General features: G+C 38.4%; 1 protein-coding gene across 1 annotated transcript in view; it reads right to left on the bottom strand.

The window, feature by feature from the left end:
* The window catches only part of GUCY1A2 (guanylate cyclase 1 soluble subunit alpha 2), a 151,382-nt gene that overhangs the window by 113,192 nt on the left and 16,289 nt on the right, over positions 1-21,901 (bottom strand). Inside the window, exon 4 of the mRNA XM_017816044.1 lies at positions 10,872-11,590. Within this exon, the coding sequence (XP_017671533.1) occupies positions 10,872-11,590 (719 nt within the window). The remainder of the gene's footprint in view (positions 1-10,871; positions 11,591-21,901) is intronic.

Below are 21,901 nucleotides of genomic sequence, written 5' to 3'. Positions count from 1 at the left end.
ATGAGAATCATTACAGAAAAAAGCTGTGCAGAATGAACAAGAAGATCAGTTCCTGTTCTTAGAAAGAAAGAAAGGAACAGAGTAAAAAGTATTATAAAATACATAAAACTCACAAGGCAGACAGAAACTACATTAGTCANGATGGCAGGGGGGGCTGGGCTTCACCGCCTCCTGCTGGGCTTCCTTAGAAATCGAAAGGGTGTGACTCCACCAGTCAATTTCCCTTTCACTCTCCCTTATACTCCTTAGCCTTTCCACCTCTTCCTTTAGCTCTGCCACCAGAGTTCACCTAGGACTGCATTTTAAAATGTTTACATTTTTTTGAGGTGTCGAAGCACCTCAAATTGTTATTTGTTTGCAATCTGCAAAGAGGAAAAAATTTGTTCTCTTTTAAGTAAAGAGGAAAATTATGTGTTTGGAATATCTTACGTGCTTGTCTTGTGTCTGTGAAAAAAAGAATATTTAATTCTTTTCTCAGATACTCACTAAGTCCTCACTTATAAAAGCCAAAGGTCAGTAACAGGAACAAGTCATATAAATATTATTTTATTAGTTAAATCATTTCACTCTCTTTAGTTATGATATGAGGTGGGTGCTATATACTTTTAAAAGGAAATGTATCCTAGATAGTTTAGCTGGAGGGCACGTGAATATATATATATGGTTATAAAAGGTATATTCAAAAAAACAACAAATGAGACAAGCTAAAAATCTGAGAAATCCTCAAGGCAGCACATTATAAATCTCTAGATTATTTTTTTTCCCTGTGACTGCTTAGCACTGGCAGAAGAACCTGGGCACATCCCTGTGTTCCTTCTAAGCTTTGTGGCTTACATAACTTCTACATCTAAGATGTTGGTTAGTGAGGTAACTTCTGCCTTAGCACATCCTAAAAACTCACAAGTGACAAAGGGTAGCAAATCCACAGTTATCCAACCACTTGTCTGCCTGGCTGGGCTGTATGCTTGAATTGTGATTCCATCCTCAGTAGTGTAAAGAATTGCAAAGGAAAGGCTCATCCTTCCTGAGTGAGTATTCCAGTCTCCTCAAATATTTCATCATTGCGAAACACATGCTGAAGTGATGATGAGCACTACTAGCATGGGCCACTTGCCTGGCTACAGGTGATCTGCTGTTATTGAGACTCTCAGTCTCTTGGAAGACTCTGCAAAAAAGAGCAAGGGTAAATATCACCCTTCCTTGGCAAGAGCAAAAGGCAGCAAAATGTTACCTAGTCAAACTTATTCACATCCAAGACTGCTCAGAGACATCAGAAACACTGTACCTGGCTAGGTATTAGCAAATCAGCACCTGGTTTTAGTGTCTCGACTTTTTCAAATCACTAGTATCTCACTCTTTCATACTACTGCTAGCTATTCCTAATGCAAAATCAGCTAGGTGTTATTTCATAGTAGTATTCTCTTTGATTAGAGTCTTATGACCTACAAAATCTACAATGACTGATTCAGCTACATTCCCGGAGTATAAGTGGCTCAAACAGATACAAGTCACAGTCTATTTTGTGTGGGTCCACAGCCTAGCAAAGTTCCTATTTCATGAGAGTCTCTGAACTTCAGAGCTTTGCTTCCATGGACATAAAGCATGAAGAATCCAGGACAAGATGCATGCCTAGTGAGCACAAGTAAATTAACATATTTAGAGTCACTCCATGCTGTCAATTACAATTTAAACTCAAAAGACTACATATTTATGAGATATGAATGGAGGAAACAAGACAAGTAGTTTAAAACTGGTCCAAAACTACTGAGCAACACTCAAAATCAAATAGGAAGGGTCCTAATTTGAGGTTTGAAGACAAAATTTCAGGTGGAGAGAAAAAGTGCTAAGCTTTCTCTTTCATGTTGGCTCTTTGGCCACGCAGTGTCATTCTACAAGTAACCTGGGGTAACTCAGGCTTGCTCTCAGGCACAGCACATGTCCCAGGAGTGGGGTTAGCAGCAGGTTTGGCATTTGTTGGGTAGAAATGACGTTACAACTGAAAGCTAACAACACACGTAGTGCCAGCCCTCGCATTCCCTGCTCCTCACAGCAATAAACTCAAGTGTTTATGCTCAGAGGCACACCCACATGTTCTCAGGGACTCTGACTTCCCATCCATGTGCTTTTGAGAGCTCATGCACAAACCCCATTCAATCCACAGGGAGACACTAGGGCTTTCCCCCATCTTTCTAAGTCCACTTCAGCCTCTGCAAAGAGACACAGAAAAGAAATCTTAGCTTGGCTTCATCCATTGCCCAGTTGCAAATGCCAGGACAGGAACTAGAAAGGTAAAAAGTGACTGAATGTTTCTACTTTGATTCAACCATCCCAGGGAAAATGGTGTTTTATTGACATTGCACTTATTCAGATTAGATGCCATGAAAAGCATAGTCACTCAGAAACTCAGATAAGCAAACAAGGAAAAGGATAAAAATGTATTGTGAATAATCAATACTTAATTTTAGTCAGAGGAAGAAAGAGGTAGGGAAAAAAAGCATTCCTGAAAATCAAACTGCATTGCATCTGAGATTCTCATCCTTTAATGTAAAAATTAATGAAATGCACTTTTTTGGTTCTAGTTATGACTTACTGTAATTTAGAAACCCATTCAAAAGCTTTCGATCAAATAGAGAAAGATGGACATTTTCATGTCCAAGCAGTTTCTTTATCATAAAAAATTATACAAATCATAAGAGGGAAGAGCTTACCATGGAGTCAAATTGTTTTAATAACCACTTCAGTCAACAAAACTATTTCCAAACAGTTTCTCTGGTTTTCAGCTAATGGAAATGAGAAGGAAGTACTTTACCTTTATATTGTTACACTTCAGTCTTATCACTGAAAACATATTTAAAATGACATTTTCATTTGCCTATCTTAAAGAAGAAATATTAACAATCTTGGGCCAGTTTCACAATATTAAGGTTCTCCAATGCACAACTGTTCACGAGATAAGAGTCATGTCATGTATTGTTTCTCATAACCCATCACAATCTCTAGAAGCAGTCAAGCCAGCCAATCCAATTCATCTTGAAAAGCATCAAAGTCCATACACATTTTGACAAGCAAACAGGTGGGATATTAGCATTAGCAGAAACAGAAGACACAAATTTGATTCTGAGAGCTCTATGAGCCTGCCAAGCGGTAGGAGCTTAATGTCAAAAGCTGACTGACCATGAATAAATCAGCTCTAAGAAAAAACAGAATTCCTAGATCATAAGTGACAGATGTCCCTTATACTAGAATGACTTTCAGGCCATTTAACCTGAATTTTATTAGGAGATGAGGAAAAACACAGTTACTGAGAAAAAGCAAAACACAAGACTGTGTGCAGTGGGTTTTAAATTACTCTGCCAGTGTCAGGACTGCTCATTTCATTCAGCTGGTCCAGAGCAAAAATACAGAAGTAGCAGATAAAGAATAGACTCTCAGTATAAAAAGGGGGACAATGTACTTTCTGGCATTAAAAAGCATTATTTTTACACAGTTTCCAATGATCAACAAACACAATGGGAAAGTGCTTTGCTTTTGCAATGGGTAATCAGGCTTGCTTCATAGCTGCTCCACTCTGCTCACAGTGTCCACACAGACCTGGCTGAAAGTGGCCAGAGAAGTCTTATCTTCACAGTTTCTAGTAAATAGTGGACCTTATGTCCACAGGATGCCACAGAAGCTGACAGTATGAATGTCCCTGTTTCAAAAGGTGCTAGAGAAAATAATGGAGGAGTGGTTGGGCCCTATCAGGTGCCACATCCTGGATACCACTGCAAGAAGATGTGCTTTTATCCTCAGAGAGCTAAAGCTAGGAGGGAGTTTTACAGAAAAGAACATAGCAGGCTTAAACTTTTTCTTTCGTATTTCACTAAGGATTGTTTGTTGGTCACTCTAAGAATCAGCATGCTGGTCTGGGTGGACTTTTCATCACAGAATCATACAATATCCTGAGTTGGAAGGAACCCACAAGGTTCATCAAAGTCCAACTCTTGGCCCCACACAGGACAGCCCCAAGAATCACACCATGTGCCTGAGAGTGTTGTCCAAGCGCTTCTTGAATTCCGGGAGGCTTGGTGTTGTGACCACTTCCCTGGGGAGCCTGTTACAGTGCCCAACCACCCTCTGGGTGAAGAACCTTTGCCTAATGTCTAACCTAAGCCTCTCCTGACACAGCTTCATGCCATTTCCTCAGATTGTGTCTCTAGTCATTGGAGTGAAGTGCCTCTGCTTCCCCTTGTGAGGAAGCTGTGGACTGTGATGTGGTTTCCCCTCAGTCTCCTCTTCTCCATGCTGAACAGACCAAGTGACCTCAGCTGTTTCTCATGCAGCTTCCCCTCAAGGCCATTCACCATCCTTGTGGCTCTCCTTTGGATGCTATCTAATGGCTTCATATCTTTTTTATTTTGTGGCACCCAAAACTGCACACAGTATTCCAGGTGAGGCTGCACCAGCGCAGAGCAGAGCAGGACAATCACCTCCCTTGACTGGCTGGTGATATTTTGCCTGATTCCCCCCAGGACACAGTTGGCCCTCCTGTCTGCCAGGGCACTGCTGACTCATGTTCAGCTTGCCATTGACCAGGACTCCCAGGTCCCTTTCCATGGCACTCATTCTCCAATCTGTATGTACATCCAGAGTTGCCCCATCATACATGGCAAATACATGCTGAGTGATTGAAAGGAGTATTTGACTTAGAGGTGGCACACAATTGTGCTATGTAAGAAGGACTAGATGAATAACTACTCCGTTGAACAAAACAATGAAAATGAACGGGGGAAATTCCCACTGGCTTCCACTGAATCAGCCTACCTTTTAAAATGAACAGTTGTTTGTTACTCAACACCTTTAAAAATCTGACCATTTACTATATGTCTACCTAAATACTTTAGAATCTAACCTTTCAGACACAGGGTTAGTTGGTTGGTTTTTTTAATGTTGGTTTTGGTCTGGTTCATTTTTATTTATTTTGCATCTATCTAAATCAGTACATTGGGACAATTTCCTGCTGGGGCAGTCTAGCTCATCCACCACAAACCTCTCCTCCCCACTGACAACAGATGAGGCACTGGCTCAGAGAGCCTGCACCATCAGTAGAGCTATAAAAAGCCTCCTCTACTATTATGCTGGACATTTTATAATTACAGAATTGGTGTTTCTTGAAAATCTGAATTATATGAGGCATTTAGAATTTCTTGGAATATAAAAATTTCAAAGGATTATTTTTGTCAAACCCAGTGTTTAATATTTTAAATGTTGTATTATAATTTATAATGTAAAACTTTTTCCTAATAAAATGTATTTTATATCTAAAATTATTGAACAAAACATTTTGACTCACATATATAAACAAAGCAAATTTTTTGCCAGAACATATTTTGCTGAACTGTTAACTAGGAGGTAATTATTTTAATAAAATGGCATATTCAAAATTAATACATCCCACCAAAAAAAGTCTGGATACCTCCAATACTGCAGTTTTAGGTGCCAGTTTTATTCTTAGACAAGTTCCAAAAGTGTTCACAGGCCTAAGTCAAAGGCCAGTGAGTATCCTTCTGAAAACTGATTTATTTCAAAGGTGGAAAAGGGCTGTTAGTCTGAGCAGAAGAGCAACAATACAAAGAAAATACAGCTGCACAGTATCTGGCAGGGAACCAAATAATTTCTTTCACAATTCACTTTCAAATTTCTTGCCAAGTGCATGCCAAGTCACAGTTTCAGAAAGGTGCCCACAAACCAGTGGTAGTAGGGCTCATCTTGTCAATCCATGCACCAAGAGGACTGAGTCTAGATCGAAGCCTCAGGGACTGTGGTTCTCTGTGAGGGCAGCCCCACCTCCTCTCAATCTGCCCAGCACTTATGGCACAGGAGTGGCACATGAGGAGGACATTAGCCAGAAGCAGAATACCAGGAGAGTCGTTCCTTGTATTCCCATTCAGCTAAAAATTGAAGCAATTCCAGCCATCTCACTGTACTATCAAGGAGATGAGTATTTACAACATGTCACAGATGGCCTTGTTCATTATTATAGTCAGAAAACGACTGCACTCAGGAAGTACCTCTCAGGAGCTTCCAGCTCTTGTCTGGTCAAGAAATGCTGGGAGGGACACCAACCTCTCCTCCTGTTACATTCACAACTTACTACTGGGTTATCAGCTCTCTCACTTTAGTACCATCATGGGAAGGAAACCTCAGTGGATGGGCTTGACATGGATTTCAAAACACTCCATCAGATGAGTTCAGACCTAGTCCTCTCAATTTAAATTATTTCTTATTCCATAAGTGATTCCACTAACATTCTTTGAACTACTGTGAAGTACTGTTATATTAAATACGTGTGAGGCTATAAGCTATCAATCCCAAATGGTTAACTGTCTCAATAAATGTATTTTTGATTGTTGCAATAAGTAATTGCTCCCAGAGAGGGAGGCGGAGAATGAGTTTCCTTAGGGAGGTGAAATAGCAAGATTTGTGACCTTGTTATTTAGGGATAATACCCAAAATTTGGAAAATCTGACCAGATGCTAGTGAAGCACTCTGGTTAAATGCACAAAAGAAACCCTAAATAAAAATTAGTGTGAAACATGAAAAACAACAGAATGTTTCTATAAGAAGTAGAGCAACAGGACCCTAATAGTCCCTTCAGCATCTGGTTAATACCATACTATAAACAACAAACAATAACAAGAATTTAGCTGCATGTGAAAACTGGAAACCTCAGAAACTCAGCTTTTATACATCTAAAGACCTCTTTACTAGGAATCCTGATCTAAAGACAGTCATTATTGTTACTACAGAAAATTTTCAACATGCAGAATAATCAAGAGGAAAAACCCAAAGCATCAGTGTGGGTAACTTGATTACTGCAGAAAATAAAATTGAAAGACAGAAGGATGGAGGGAAGAAAGGATGGAAGCAAACCATCACATCCTGTCTTACTCTAGATTACTTTGTAGAATTTGATTATTCACAGACTTACAAGTGGGTTTAATTGCAAACTTATAAGTACAGGTAAAGTCAGGAAGAGTAAAGACCTAATGCTTAGTACTTTGTGGAATAAATGCTTGCATTGTCCACATGTGTCTACTGTATAATGGAGACTGACATATCAGCCAAGCAAACACTAAAACATTAGAATTATGACTCAGAAGTGAAAATAATGTTGAAAATTGGAATTAAAGCTAGGTGTCCATATTCTTCAGGTGGAGAGTTCTTTTCTTCTGCTTGGTCCCTAGAACAATGGGATCCTGTAAATGCTCTGAGCTCCAAGGAATAACTGGTGATATATCAAATTAACAAAACTATCAAATTAGCAAAACTTTGCTGAGATATTAATGCATGAGGCTGTGCTTCTGCAAAGATGTACATACAGCTCCACAGGAAGTACTACCTATCACCCAGACCTCATAGGACTTACATTAGAAATTTAGGATAGTATTATTTATTCCAGTAATTCAAATACCAGTAAATTGAAGCACACAAAAGAGCCTTTAAATTAATGGGACAAGCACTAAGCACCCTGAAAGTCAGGACAGGTGGGTTTTTTCATTTTGCTTATGGGTGTTTAGTTAGGGAAAGATCATGATTTGTGACTTACTTTCATCTTAACATAGTGCTGGTGTGAGTCTTTCTTACTGCAAATCTGAAAAAAATATATAATCTATGCATTGAAATTAAGATAAAAGTCTTTTGAAGAGAGTTCGAAAGGTCTTCTGTTCATTACAAAACCTTTTAATTTTTTTTTTTTTTTGAGGAAACACTAAGCTATCTGAACAGCTTCAAAACTGCAGCAGAGCTGTCTGAGTCACAGGCCTACAACTGTCATTTAAGGTAACCAAGTCTGAAAAGTGTTGGTTATTGCAAAGTCAGAATTCTATTAAAAAAAAAAAGATAAACAGCTATAAGTGGGATGCAATTCCAGCATGAACTGAATAGAGATGTGTTAATAGGTAAATACCTAAGTCAGTTTCTTATGACTTTTAAGAAGCATCATTCTTACAGCCACTGATCTACCTGCCTAATATTCAACTTCCAAACAAGTGTTTGCAAATTGGAAAGAATTCCTAAACAAGCTACATGAGTGACATGAGCTATGGGAAAATAATATGGCATGCAGTTCTACTTTTTTATCCATTCAGGACTTGGGCATGACATAATTGCTGTGTCTCACCTCTCATAATCTACGTAAGCAAGACAATCACAGCTTCCAAAACTGTGAAACTTTTCATTTTTTGAAAAAAGGGAATATCTAGCAAAATGCATCACATGCTGATCTTTTTTTTAACTATTCACAAACAAAAACTTCTGTAAAGTGCTTATAAATTGGGTGAGACAGAAGAAAATACCTCTTAGCTAAACTGATGTTCTCAAATTAGTTCCCGTGCCTGCAGCACAACATTTACCTTAGCTCCCCTGCACCTCACCATCACCCTTTTATGTTTCATTTACACCTTACTCTTCAAGAGACAATTTTTCTCCTAACTGCTGGCAGACAAAGGATTTCCTTTACTGACATCCCCTTTTACCTGCTTCTGTGGTGCTAGTACTGACACTTGCTGTCCAGGGTCTCACTCTACACATGACTTTAAGATACAGAGGATCACTCTCCCAAGTGGTAAGTGGGCCCACCACTGATTCGATTCATTACCCACCTGTAATGACACATGGCACAAACCACATCAATGACACAAGGATGTACTCAGAACTGCACAGCTTGATGGTACAGAACAACCATTTCAAGTGAGAGTTGCTTTGCAAACTGGCTACTAAACCCTGCCTCTACAAGCTCCACTCCTGCCACTTCTCCTAAGAGCAAGCCATAAAAATATGAAACCTCCCCAGGTAAGAGAATATACTGTGTTTAACTTGCAACTAAAAAGGGAAAAAGGCTTTAAAAGCCTCCCTCCCAGATCTAAACTTTCTTCTTTTTCAGAGTGATTTACAGCAGATTCATGAAGAGCAGAGGATGATTGAAGGGCTGTGACTGCCCCGGGGCAGGGGAAGGTGTCTGAGAGGGATAGGTAGGCTCCACAGGAGGAAGGTGCATGAAATGAGACTCTTTCACACAAGAAACAATTATCTCAAACTCCCTTTTGGTTTTAAGCATATTGAACTACATCAACTAACACAAAATGAAAAGCACTATTTTGCTTCTCTTGGAGGAACATATTGTTTCCAAAGGAAAATGCGTCAGAAACATGTTTATTGTTTCATCCAAACAGTATTGCCAAAGAGGAGATGGAAACCATTGCTGCCGTAAGAAGTGGCTATATTTTGAACCACAGAAACACAAAATGGTTCATTTTGTCCCCACACTGCTCCGGGTAGGGACACCTTTCACTACATCATCCTGCTCAAAGCCCCACTTAACCTGGCCTTGAACACCCTCAGGGATGGGGCATCCACAGCTTCTCTGGGAAACCTATTCTAGTGCCTCGACACCCTCACAGTAAAGAATTTCTTCCTAATATCCAATCTAAACCTACACTCTTTCAGTTTAAAGCCATTCCCCTTTGTCCTATCACTACATGCCCTTGTGAAAAGTCCCTCTCCAGCTTTCTTGTAGGCCTCCTCTATGTACTAGATGGTGCTATGAGGTCTCAGAATCCCTAGGGCTGTCTTTTAGGGAGTAGATGTGACTGCTGCTACTCCTGGCCCTGCCTACACCTCGACAGCCACTCTGGTGAAAGCTGCCAGCTCCTGGTGGTTCTGGCACTCCCCTGGGGTTCCCCTGGCTCAACTGCAATCCTCCACTGCCCTGTGGGATGTGCGTGCACTGGAACTATCACCTCAGTGAATTGAAAAGAACCCAGAACTCAATATGCAGTTACCACAGGAGTTTTTCTGAAATGCTGGCCCAGTGTAAGCAGCAAAACTGGGCTGGAGTTTCTCAAGCTGTATCCAGACTGCCTAAATGGTCAGTGGGGCACCCATAGGCAGAACTTAGGTGTCTAGGGGGATTGAGATGAGTATTCTTGGGGGCTATCTCTTAAAACCCCTGAAAATTAATAATTTGTTCAATTAATGGCAGCAGTATTTCCAAGGCACCTACACACAGGCTTTCAAGCCTTAAGCAAGCCTTAATGTTAGGATTATGTAGCTTGGTGCATAAAAGCTGAAACCCAACTTCACACTCAAAAGCATTCCCATAATTCACGGGTAGGCAATGAGACAAACTCCATTCAACCTCTGGAGAAGTCCACTCTAAAGACACATTCTCAGCTTACTCACCTGGAATGCACTGAACTCAACACAAGGCTCACTAGTTAAGGCAGCTTTCTCCTAAAACATTGAGGTGAAAAGGTAGTGTAGGAGGACAAGTGCCTATTTAAATGACTGGAAAGCATTAAAACTGGTGTAAGTGATGCTCCATACCACTTACAGCTCTTTTTTCCTTGAGTGCAGGGTGAGAGGTAAGAAGAAACATATAGGAAAGCAGCATTCCAAAGTAGGAAAGATATAATAAGGTGGCAGTGTGACCCCTGCAGTGGGAATCTTTCAAAAAAATTACCAAAAGCTAGTCTCTAGTAAATAGCTTAAAAACTATTATTGTTACCATAATATAGCTGGAGTGAAATTAAGGATTAGCTATAGGTATTTTGTAAAATTCCTCATCCTTTTGATTTAAGCTGCACTATTCAACTCCACAGTGCAGAACTTTCTGAATAGTGCAGTGTCACAATTTGCTACAACATCATAGGCAAAGTTTATAAATAATTTAGGAAAATATTCACTTGGTTGGGGAATATCACTTAGCCCCTGTTTGCAAGGCATGGGTGAGCTTTCTAAGCACACAGGACTCGAGCTGCTTTTCTCTGAGTAAATAATCCTCTCCTATCACACACATATAAGCACATCCCCTTGCAAATTAATGTTCTTACCTTATCTTTATTTTCAGAGTCGGAATCCTCAAGTTTGGTCCGAATGACAAAGGGAGTAGATAATCTCAGGAGAACTCGTTCAAATGTGGCACTGATTTTAGGAGAAACTATGTCGAAGCAGTCTTGAAATTTCAGGGTTTTATGAGTGTCACATCTGAGCTGCTTCCTAAGGCCTTCTCCAAGCTGGAGAACCAGCATGTTTGGATCAAACATCAGGTGAAAAGGGAAAGCTCTGCAGAAGGTGCTGATGCTAATCCTCAGGTCTAAGGGGGACTGGGAAGTTCCTGGTGGAAGTGCTTTTGTGATATTTGCATTTTCATGTTCTTTGATAAGGAAAGTCAGACAACTGCAGTTACCTGGGTTTGACCCCTCTGAACACAACTTATCATTTGTGACCTGTTCTACTTCCACTTCCAAGTGGTAAATCTTCTTTGCTGCTGCTTTTATCATTCCTGTCATTGCAAATCCCACAATCTGATGTGGGTGAAAGTAATGAAGCATGAGATTGCCTTCGGGGAGTTCTTTGCATAGGAAAGAAGGGGATTCCAGGGTGGCCTGTCTTCCAAATGAAGTTCTAATATGCTCCAGCAAAGCATCAAAGCCATTGAAGAAGTCTTGAAGAGTCCCACCTACAGCTCGAAGAACTCTTTCATTCTCATCAAAGCAGATATTGAAGAATTCCTCCCCAAACTTTTCTTGCATTTCCTCAAACTTCAGACCTATAGGACAAGGAGACACTGATATCAATAACAAATGTTACTGTGTCACATTTTCCCTTTGTCCTCTATTTGCCCAGTATTTTTCCAAGTCAGTGAGAGTGGCTTTTTCACTGGATACCTAACCCATAGGTTTTCTGTGGTGGTTGGGAATAACCACAGAAGCCATTTTTGCCTGTCATTTTAAGTCCTCATGCTTTCAGCTTGCTGTCTCAGTTATTTGTGGGCCTGTCCCCTTTTCCCTGCTGGAATCCAGGATACGTTACAAATTCCCTGACTTTCGCATGTCACATGCAGTCCACTGTGTGAATGCACCCAGCCATGGCTGCATCCCTTCCACTGCTGACCTTCCTCATTCAAAAATGAGGCTTCTACTTTTATAATCCCTCTGTTCACTGCCTCTATGAGGGATCCAGCTCCCCCTGGGTTGAAGAATAAACTACTGGAAGAGCTCAAAGTCAGGCGTTTGGCTTTCCATAAGCAATGTAAAAACCCTGCAGTCAGATGACACTTTAATAACTGGTAGAGTGGTGTTGTGCGTTTTGGGGTTTTTTTCAGTCAAAATACTTCTATAGTTATAGGCATTAGGCTCTGCCAGAAGATACAAAGGAATAATTACTTCTTTTTGGTTGCCTGCAAAGGAGAGCAAAATTTTTCCATTTTAGGCTTCTACCTACACTTATCCACCCTTAAAAAACCCTGCCTCTTAGAGCAATCTAAACTGCTAGACTGGACAACTCTGTGATATCTCACAATGTCACTTCAAGTTTCCATCACAGAAATTCAAAAGGTTTTGATTTACAGAGGTGATAAGGCTGGCATTGCTGAAGTGATGAAAAAATATCAGTAATGGAAATGTATCAGATCCTGTTCCAGTTTGTTATTTGCCATTTTAAGGATAACCTAGAAAAATATTTTTGAGATGGTTATTAAACATTTTCCTCTGTTTTATTTCAAGTTAAGTTTTGCTCTGTTAAGTTTTGTTAGTATATAATCCCTTTATCATAGCAGAGTTACAAAATTCATCACGTATGTTTGCATTCTTTTAAGATGTAATAGAATAAAAAGAAGTATGAATCAGCTGTATGTGAACTACAAACATCCAGCAAGAATTTTCAAAGGAAATTAATATAGGAATTAACATAGTTCCTTCGATGTATTAAAATCAAATCACATCACATATCAATCAGGTAGTCAAACACCTTAATATTTATCCTAAATTCAAACAGAAATGAAGGGCAGTTATTTCTTTCCTGAGGGCACAACAGGCCCTTTATTTTTATCTGTATTCAGCATTCTTTATAGCATTGATAATATCCCTGCGGATCACTGAACTTCGCATTGTTTAGATTGCTTGGATGCTTGGGAAGAACAGTGTGATAAGCTACTTTTATGCCCAAGAGGTATAACGGGACAGAAGAAGTCATGTTGTTTGCAGACTATAACCTTTAATAATCTCAAGGCAGTGTCTGAACTGCCTTATGCACACAGGCATAGTTATAATGATCAATATTCACAAGGGATGTGAGTGTTCCCCAGCTTTGCAATCTGCAATGATAGTTTTGTTTGGAACTTTTATGATTAATAGCCAATTAAAATTCATAAAATTACATATATAAATATGACAACATGAGAACATGACAAAGCATATTTTATAAGAGCAGTAATAGTAGTAATTTGGGAAAGTTCACTCAAATGCCATTACTCATAATCAAATTTGGTCACTAAACTAGGTTATTACAAAAATATTCCCAGGATCTTTTATGACCACAGATGGTCAGCTCTGCAGTTAAGCCAGAAGAAAGTACCTCTGGTACACAATGCCCCCTAATATCCTGACTCAGAAGACTGTGTGCCAATTCCTGACTCATTGCCACTACGTCTGTATAACATGGTGCTGTAATACCTTACACAAATATATTCACTATAACCCAAAAATAATTAAACTCTAACCCATACCAATAATGTCATAACTGAATATTAATAGCAAGAAGCTAAGAAATCATCATATTCATATTCATACACAAACAGATATTCATACTTTTAAATCTTATTGTTCTGTAGAGTGAACTGGGAGCAGTTTTAGTCTGTGTGTAAAAGTGAGCAGCCTAGCAAAGGCACCCAAGGCTGTAAGATTGCAGAGGCTCTGAAAGCATGGGAACAGAACAGTATCAGAAACCCTGGGGCTATTCAGACAAATGACCAAATACATCCCACAAAGCTGCCCAAAACAACAGTATAGGTGAACTGTCTTTAAAGTGTTTTATAAAATTACAGTAAAACAGTGGGTTGCCCTGGTGCCACTAAGTGAAAATAGAGTTTGCAGAACTGATCACTCCTGACCTTTACTGCTACATATGCAAGCCTCATCTCATTATCATTAATTGGAATCTCAGTATTTGGCCCAAGGTTTTGCTGATTGTTTTAGCTTGGTCTTGTCATCCATCCTGGAGGATTGCCTGTTCAATCTGGATGCAACATACTGACTCCAAGCAACATGAATTATACTATGAAATGCAGGTAAATGATCTGGCTCAAGGACATGCTACTACTTTTAAAAACAGTTTAGCTTGGAATTGAGTTACACACAGTACCAGTAGAAAATTAGATTAGCTCTAATAGAAAAATGAGTATGACCAAACTCAACCAAACTGCTGGTCTCCTTAGACAGGAATTTTCTCTCTAACAGACACTAAGAGATACTATGAGGAACCAAGAAAATTTAAATTAAGTCAAACAACCCTCTAAAACAAAAATGCATAATGTACCTGTCAGGGAAGTTTCTTCCTAAGCCTTATTAACAAAAGATTTTTTGCTTGAAGCATATTTTTCCATTAAAGCAAAAATATCTATTTAATAAATTCCTATTATACAAACACACATATTTCTGTACAAGGCTATTTGCTTCAATGATGTGTTTGTGTGAAGTGGCACAAAATATTTTGTATGTATTTTTTACTGACTTATTCCTGCCTCTCCTATTGAAACAAATGATGAACAGATGCATACCTAGCATTAACTCTGTAAATACTTCATTATAACATTTTCATATAATCTTTTCATTATAAATGATGAAACATATAAATGATCACAATCTTCTGAATATCTTATGTGGGTTTTCTCCCTACACATATCACTATACATACCTATTGTAGTTTAAGCCCAGCTGGCAACTAAGCACCATGCAGCCATTTGTTCACCCCCTTACCCCAGTGGAATGAGGAGAAGAATCAAAAGTAAAACTTGTAGGTTAAGAACAATTTAATAATTGAAACAAAAGGAAATAATAAAGAAAAACAAGTGATGCACAATACAGCTGCTCACCACCCACTGATTGATGCCAAACCTTGTCCCCAAACCCAAACTGGCCCCCTTCCAGGTAACTCCACCAGTTTATATACTGGGCATGACGTTCTGTGGCATGGAATATTCCCTTGGCCAGCTATGCTCCCTCCCAGCTTTGTTGTGCCCCTCCTCACTGGCAGAGTATGAGACACAAAAAAAGTCCTTGACTTAGGATAAATACTACTTAGCAACAACCAAAACATCAGTGTGTTATCAATATTATTTTCATGCTGAATCCAAAACACAGCTCTGTACCAGCTACTTAGAAGAAATTAACTCTATCCCAGATGAAACCGGGACAATACCAGATTGGGAGACAGTTTTATTACGTATAGAAAAATGTGCTTGTTAAAAAAGAATAAATCCTAGAATTCATTGTCTCTATAGTGCATACTTTTGTCCTAGTTAGAACAGCTGGGACCAGTTCATCACCGTATGGGTGTAACCCAAAACTGTGTATTCTATAGCCTTCCATGCCATTTCCCAGAAACTGTTATCAATAGACCATTTACACCATCTGCCCAGAGCAGCCTGACTCCTCAGGCTATAAGCTGGGTGTTAAGAGGCCTGCGAGATAAGAGGATGTTCTTGTCCTCATACCCACTGTGGAACTCCCCACCCTTAGGGAGATACTGGGCATTCCTGCCTGAACTGGAGGATATATAATCTTGAGGTCTTGGGACTTTTTTAACCACTCATGGGACCCAGAGGAAGACTGCAGACCACCACTCTCAACCAGACTGCAACCACCACTCTCGACTGGACTGCAACCACCACTTTTCAACCAGACTGCAACCACCACTCTTGACCAGACTGCAACCACCACTCTCGACTGGACTGCAATCACCACTCTTGACCAGACTGCAACAGCACTCTCACCAATGGGTTTTCCCCTCTCCTTTTACTTTGGACTCAGGGGGCCCAATGAACACCACTCTGTTCATGCTCCGGGGTGCTGGGTTATATATTTGGGTTTTGTGGGTTAAAACCAATTGTTTGTCTGTATAATCGTACTTATTGTATTATTTTATTAAATTGTTATTCTGATTTATAATCTCTCTTTTGAGTTGGGTTCATTTTCCCTGATGGTTTACCTTTAAACCAGTACAACTTTATTACATTTGGAGACCTCTACAGCATAGTAACTACCTTTAAAAATTACATTTGGCATGATTTCCAATTTCAGAGTATTTGGTATTTTTTTCTTTTTCTTTTATTCTGCGAAAAGGCAAAATCAAAATAATCTTTTTTTATAACCTTCAGGTTATACACCTACATTGTGGACCTCTAAGCAAAATTTTCATTCAACCTTTTCAAATTCATCTCACATTAAATTGTTTCTCTGTTTAATTTTGCAATGGAATAATTCAAATTGAAGATGGCTCTGAAAATGTGAATCAACTTCTGTCCAGCAAAATCGACAATTTGCTATTCCTTTCTGAAAAGCAGGGATTTCCATTCTTTCTTTTTCATTGTGGACCTCTAAGCAAAATTTTCATTCAGCTGCCCAGAAAAAAATAATGTTTGAGATCTTGTATGGGTGCTCAGCACTTCCAAATGCAGAGGCCACTGTGCTCCCACATCACCTCATGTATGACCCCAATACAGCTTTCTAATGAGCCCTTGCTTGCAATTAATCAGTAGGAAAAAGCCTTCCTTAGTTTCACCAAGACGCTCCACTAAATGGTAGTGATACAAAAAAAGCAAAAATCATCCTAACACTCTGCTGTTACCCAGCCGAAGTAATTTATTATTTTGAGCTTCTGCTATTTACACACATTTACATATTTACTAATACACTGAATGAAATTCTAAAAAGTCTTCAATCTCAGTTTGCTTTCCTCTTGGAAAGGGATGTACTATTTTCCTACTACTTAACCTACTTTGAGAGAACAAATCACATGTCTTAACTCTAATGTTTTTTTTCTGAGTAGTTTCCTTTTGCTGCTTTTTCTTACAATCACATTTTTATTGTAGCCCATACTGGAGAGAAACTAAATATGCACATTTGCATATGAAATTGAGTAAAAGAAACCATAGAATGAAAATATTGCTATGAGTCTCCACTACAAAACACTTTGGGACTATGACCAAAGTACTACATAAGGTCTACTACTATCATTTGAAAAAGTGTCTCAAAGATATTAAAAGAAGATATCTTGTACTTGTGGGCCAGATTCAAAATTACCCAAGTCTTTAAGAACAGGTTCAAAGTACAAATTAAGTATTTCACTGAACTGAAGCAGAAATGGATGACTTCATTCTGTAATAACATGTTAGTAAAAGGTCTTCACTTTCTTTTCAGCAATTTCTGTGAACTGTGAACCCTCTATAAAATGTCAAGGAATTAATACAGTATTTCTAAGTATTTTGTACATTATCAAGAGGGGAAATTAGATAGGAATCTGTTTCCATAAAGAAAATCACAAATCATAGGCTTTTCAGAAACAAGCAGAGATGAATAGTGTAATAAAAACATCAAAGTAATCCATTAACTGGTAGAGTATGCAGAAGCAGTTACAAGCTATCCATTTCTTCCTAAAAGTAAAAACAATGGCTGCAGAGCAGCCAGCATCTGATTCCTTTGGCATGGAAAAGTACTTTTTTTTTTTTTTTCGGAGGTACTCACTAAGAATCTGTAAATATCATACCTTAAGGGGATGGAAAAATTCAATATGCAATTCCACACCTCATACTGTGAATGGAAGAAGAATTGTCTACCTTCAGTTACAGCAAATATCTCTTAAATGTTTTTGGATTATGAGATTTTTGGCAGGAATAAGATCTTTTCCTTAAACAGCCTTTTGGACAGAAAGACAGCTAGTAGTTCAGAATTCCAAAGAATAATTTCAGATGATAGGGAAAGCAATGTTAAGTGAGCCTAGTACCAGTATGTAATTACTGTATAAAAGGCTTTGATCTTAGTTCATTATGATTGTGAATTTATCTCATCCTGGGAATCCAGATGGTATTTTTATATTTCCTTTTATATAAATTTATTTACCTTTTATATAAATGAAATAGTAACATTTTATACCTTTACATATGATTGAGACACTACTGTAAAATTTGTACTACAGTTCTCTAACAGTGACATATAGGGCCTGAATATCTTTCAAGATTTCATAGAACATAAATGAGAATTACTGTTAAAAATAATTCCTCACACTTGTTCACCTATAATATTTGTTTTATCCACTTTTAATGAGGTGCTTTCTTTCCCTGTCTTCTGACCAATCATAGAAATATCATTGTATTGTCGCCTCTTGGGGAGGACCTGATCATCTGTGCTAAGCATATGTATAAAAGATTCTGCTCCAAACTGTTGACGTAGGAAGCTCAGATGAGATATTAAGAACAGGCAATGGAGGAGTTTTTTCCCCTCGTATAGTGCTTTCAGTAGCAGCCAATTCTGCATGCAAACCCAAGCTATCTGAAGCTAGACTATCATCATTTTATGTCACCCACCACATCTTGGAAAGCTCACTTCTTATATTTGCACAGTACCAAATACCATTATTAAATGAAAACTGCAATCACTAGGTTGACAATTCCTAAAAATTAGGCAGATCCAGTTTGTTTCATGCTAACTCGAGAGATCAAATAGCACTAAGAATGGTGTGTGGGTTTTTTTCATTAAAATTTAAGCATATATGTCTTTGAATTGACATAGGGAGCAGAACTTCACCTCCTAGAATGAATAAAATTGTAATGAAATCTAAAAACTCTACCCATGAAATGCAAAATTATCTCTCGTAATTCCTCACATATATAAAAGGCTCAACTCAGCTGGCTAAACACAGAAATCTAATGCTTCTTCAGTCTTCATAAGGCATGCAAGATATCTACAAAACAACTAACAGTTCGTTTTATCTGTCAAGGCATGGGACTCAAGGGAGACCTACACATTTTTGAAGGTTTGACAGAGGCCACAAGATACCTCACAACACCTCAAATGACAAACACCTACACTTAGTCAATGAATCACGGCCAGAATGTCTTTATAAATAGGCTTCTACAAGATGCTATTGCACATCATAACTTCAAACTGCTCATTATCTACTGGTAGTTCATCTGTTTTCTAACAATAAATAGCTCTGATTTGAGAAGAGTGGGATGTCTAAGGCCATTTGGCATAAACATTTGTCCTTTTCTAATTTAGATCTACTCATCTCAGCTTTGAAATCACATGAATTATGTGATTCTTGTTTAGATTACTTTTGTGTTGCCAGTGCACTGTAACATCTGCTAAATAACAGGAGCCCTGTGTGTATAGCTTAGACCCCCAGGATAAAGTATTATTAAATTCCATTAGTATTGCCAGTCCTCTGGGCCATGTAACATTTCCTTTTATGTTGTTTGTAAACCAACAACTTTAATTATAAATCAGGCTGTGTATTCTAATTTAGTTGCATCCTAATGACTATCTGCAGTTCTGAGCACAAAGTGATAGTAATTTATATACTTTCAATATATAAGCATTTACAGTTCTCCTGACACCTCCTGATCAGTTAGTGTGCCAAACCTTTGTCCACCTTCTGCAAATACATCACCTAGTCTAACCTCATGGTATGTCAATATCTGTCCTCACACTTCCTTTTCAATTATTTCCTACCTCTTCAAATGTAGTATTTCTCAGCAGTGATGTGCTGTTATTATTTAACAGTTACCAGAATGATCCCAAATTTATTCCTCTTTAAAAATGCAATATCAAGAATCACAGAATATCCTGAATTGAAAGGGATCCATCAGGATGAGAGTCCAACTCCTGGCCCTGCACAGCCCCACGAATCTCAACGTGTACCTGACAGCATTGTCCAAGATCTTCTTGAATTCTGGCAGGTTTGGTGCTGTGACCACTTCCCTGGGGAGCCTGTTCAGTGCCCAACCACTAGGTTGAAAAACCTTCTCCTAATATCCAGCCTAAGTCCCCCCCTGACAAAGCTTCATGCCATTTCCTTGGATAAGAGATGAGATTTTCTTAGTTTCATAAAGGAAACACAAATCTTCGACTTTGATAAATGTACAGAGAACAAATGACTTTTATACAATTATGCCCTTTGCATTAAATGTAGGAACAGCCCTGCAATATATATTTAGGCATGAAGTGATTTGCCCTATTTAAAGCAGCCTGCAGCACATATTTTCTTTGGTAGTGACAAGCAAATGTCACCCAGAGAAAGAATTCTCTATAACCCTACACTGACAATGGATTCCACCTCCTCCTCAGTGGTTTGAGGAGGCTGAATCCAGAAACATGATTTATCTCCCTGATGGGACAGGACTCTGGGCTGGGATTCCACATAACTTATCATCAGGGGATTAGGGAATCCTTGCTGCTGTGCCATATCATCCTCCAAACAGAAGATGCCCAGAAAGATACTCACTTAGAAATGACAGACAAGCAAAGTTCTCACACCACTCTCAGAAGCAAAAACAGGAGAGGGAGCATTATTAACCCATTAGTTAAGAATGCCTAAGAGGAAAAATTCTTGCAATATACTTGAGACCACATGCAGAGTTAACCTAGCAGCCATTGACATATGCCATGCATTTTTTAAGGAAAATTAGGTAATTGTAGTAAAATTTAGGAGCCAAATTTTTATAAGAGATGAAAAAGAAATCTGTTGTATAAATTAATTCTTTAAATTAAAAAAACGGAAGAGAATGTTTTTTTGTATCTTAAGCAATGGCAAGTCAGGTAAGATTATTTCTCTAGGCCTTACTGCTGAAACAGCTATCTGACAGAAGTGCATTTGTAATTTTGGACTGTGTGACCAAGGTGTTGCAAGTGTTATTTATACAGTATATCTAGCACGGTGCTGCAGTACATGCAATTTAGATATAGCAGTCCAATACACAAAAGGGCTTTCAAAGACAACAATTCCATGTCATTAAAGATTGGGTATGAACAGCTACTTCTCCTTTGCAAATTCTGTACAACAGCTCTTTTTATAAGTATTTATGAATTTAGGTTACTTTTCATTAGTTTTACTATCAAAGTTATGACAGATCAGAGTTCCTCAGAAAGATGCGAAGAGGGTCCAAAGGAAATATAGATGCTGCTAAAAAGAAGATAGGCAACCGCTGTAATGAAACTTTTCCTTTTTTTTTTTTTCTGTGAAGGATTAAAGAGTGAAAAATAATTTATGTCCATAAAGGTTACATTAATTGCGTGCAGCATCTGAAAAGAGTGTTTGGAGGAGGTGAGGTGAAGACTGTACAATTTTTATCTGGCTTGTGCATCTGTGACATGAGAAATATCATGTAATACATCAGAAGTACAGAGTGGGGTTCAAAAATGGAAACTCTGCATTTCACTACTTCTTTGTAAAGCTCAGTAGCACAGACCTTGGAATATCTGCCAAAAAAATAAACAGGAAACAGGTCATGAAGACTTCATGTCCTAAAATAAATTCCTTACAGTAGTAATCACAGACCAAGAAAAAAAGTTTTCATCCTTATATTCCTGTTGCCAAAGTTTTAATTTGCAGCTACATGAAGTTTTTCTACTTTATTCTGACCACAATTAAGTAAAAATGCACACTCAAATCTTACTTGAAATCAAATAATTTTAAATTATGAGGGCAAAAGCAGTTCCAAATAAGATTTGCTGTCATTGCTTGAAATGCTGAATGTACCAGTGGTATGAACATGTCTTTACTTCAAGAAGGTTAAAATCTGAACAGCACTGACATACAGTTTAAAGGATTAAAAAAATCCTGTTATCTCCATTATACAGATGGGAAATCGAGGCATAGAAAGAATAAAAACTTGCCCAAGGTCAAATAAGAAATCTTTTCAGATACAATTTTTCTCTCTAACGTACCTCAGTATAAATTTATAGTTACCTAATAGAGAAATGTGGTAGTCATCTACATAACATACTTCATCACAGGAATCTTTTTCTTATCATTATTTCTAAAATAAGTCCAAACTAACACCATCAGTCTGCTGTGAACACAGTTT

This window comes from Lepidothrix coronata, unplaced genomic scaffold (assembly GCF_001604755.1).
Source record: "Lepidothrix coronata isolate B3197 unplaced genomic scaffold, Lepidothrix_coronata-1.0 Scaffold53, whole genome shotgun sequence".
Taxonomy (NCBI): domain Eukaryota; kingdom Metazoa; phylum Chordata; class Aves; order Passeriformes; family Pipridae; genus Lepidothrix; species Lepidothrix coronata.
This window is presented reverse-complemented; position numbering and strand designations above follow the sequence as displayed.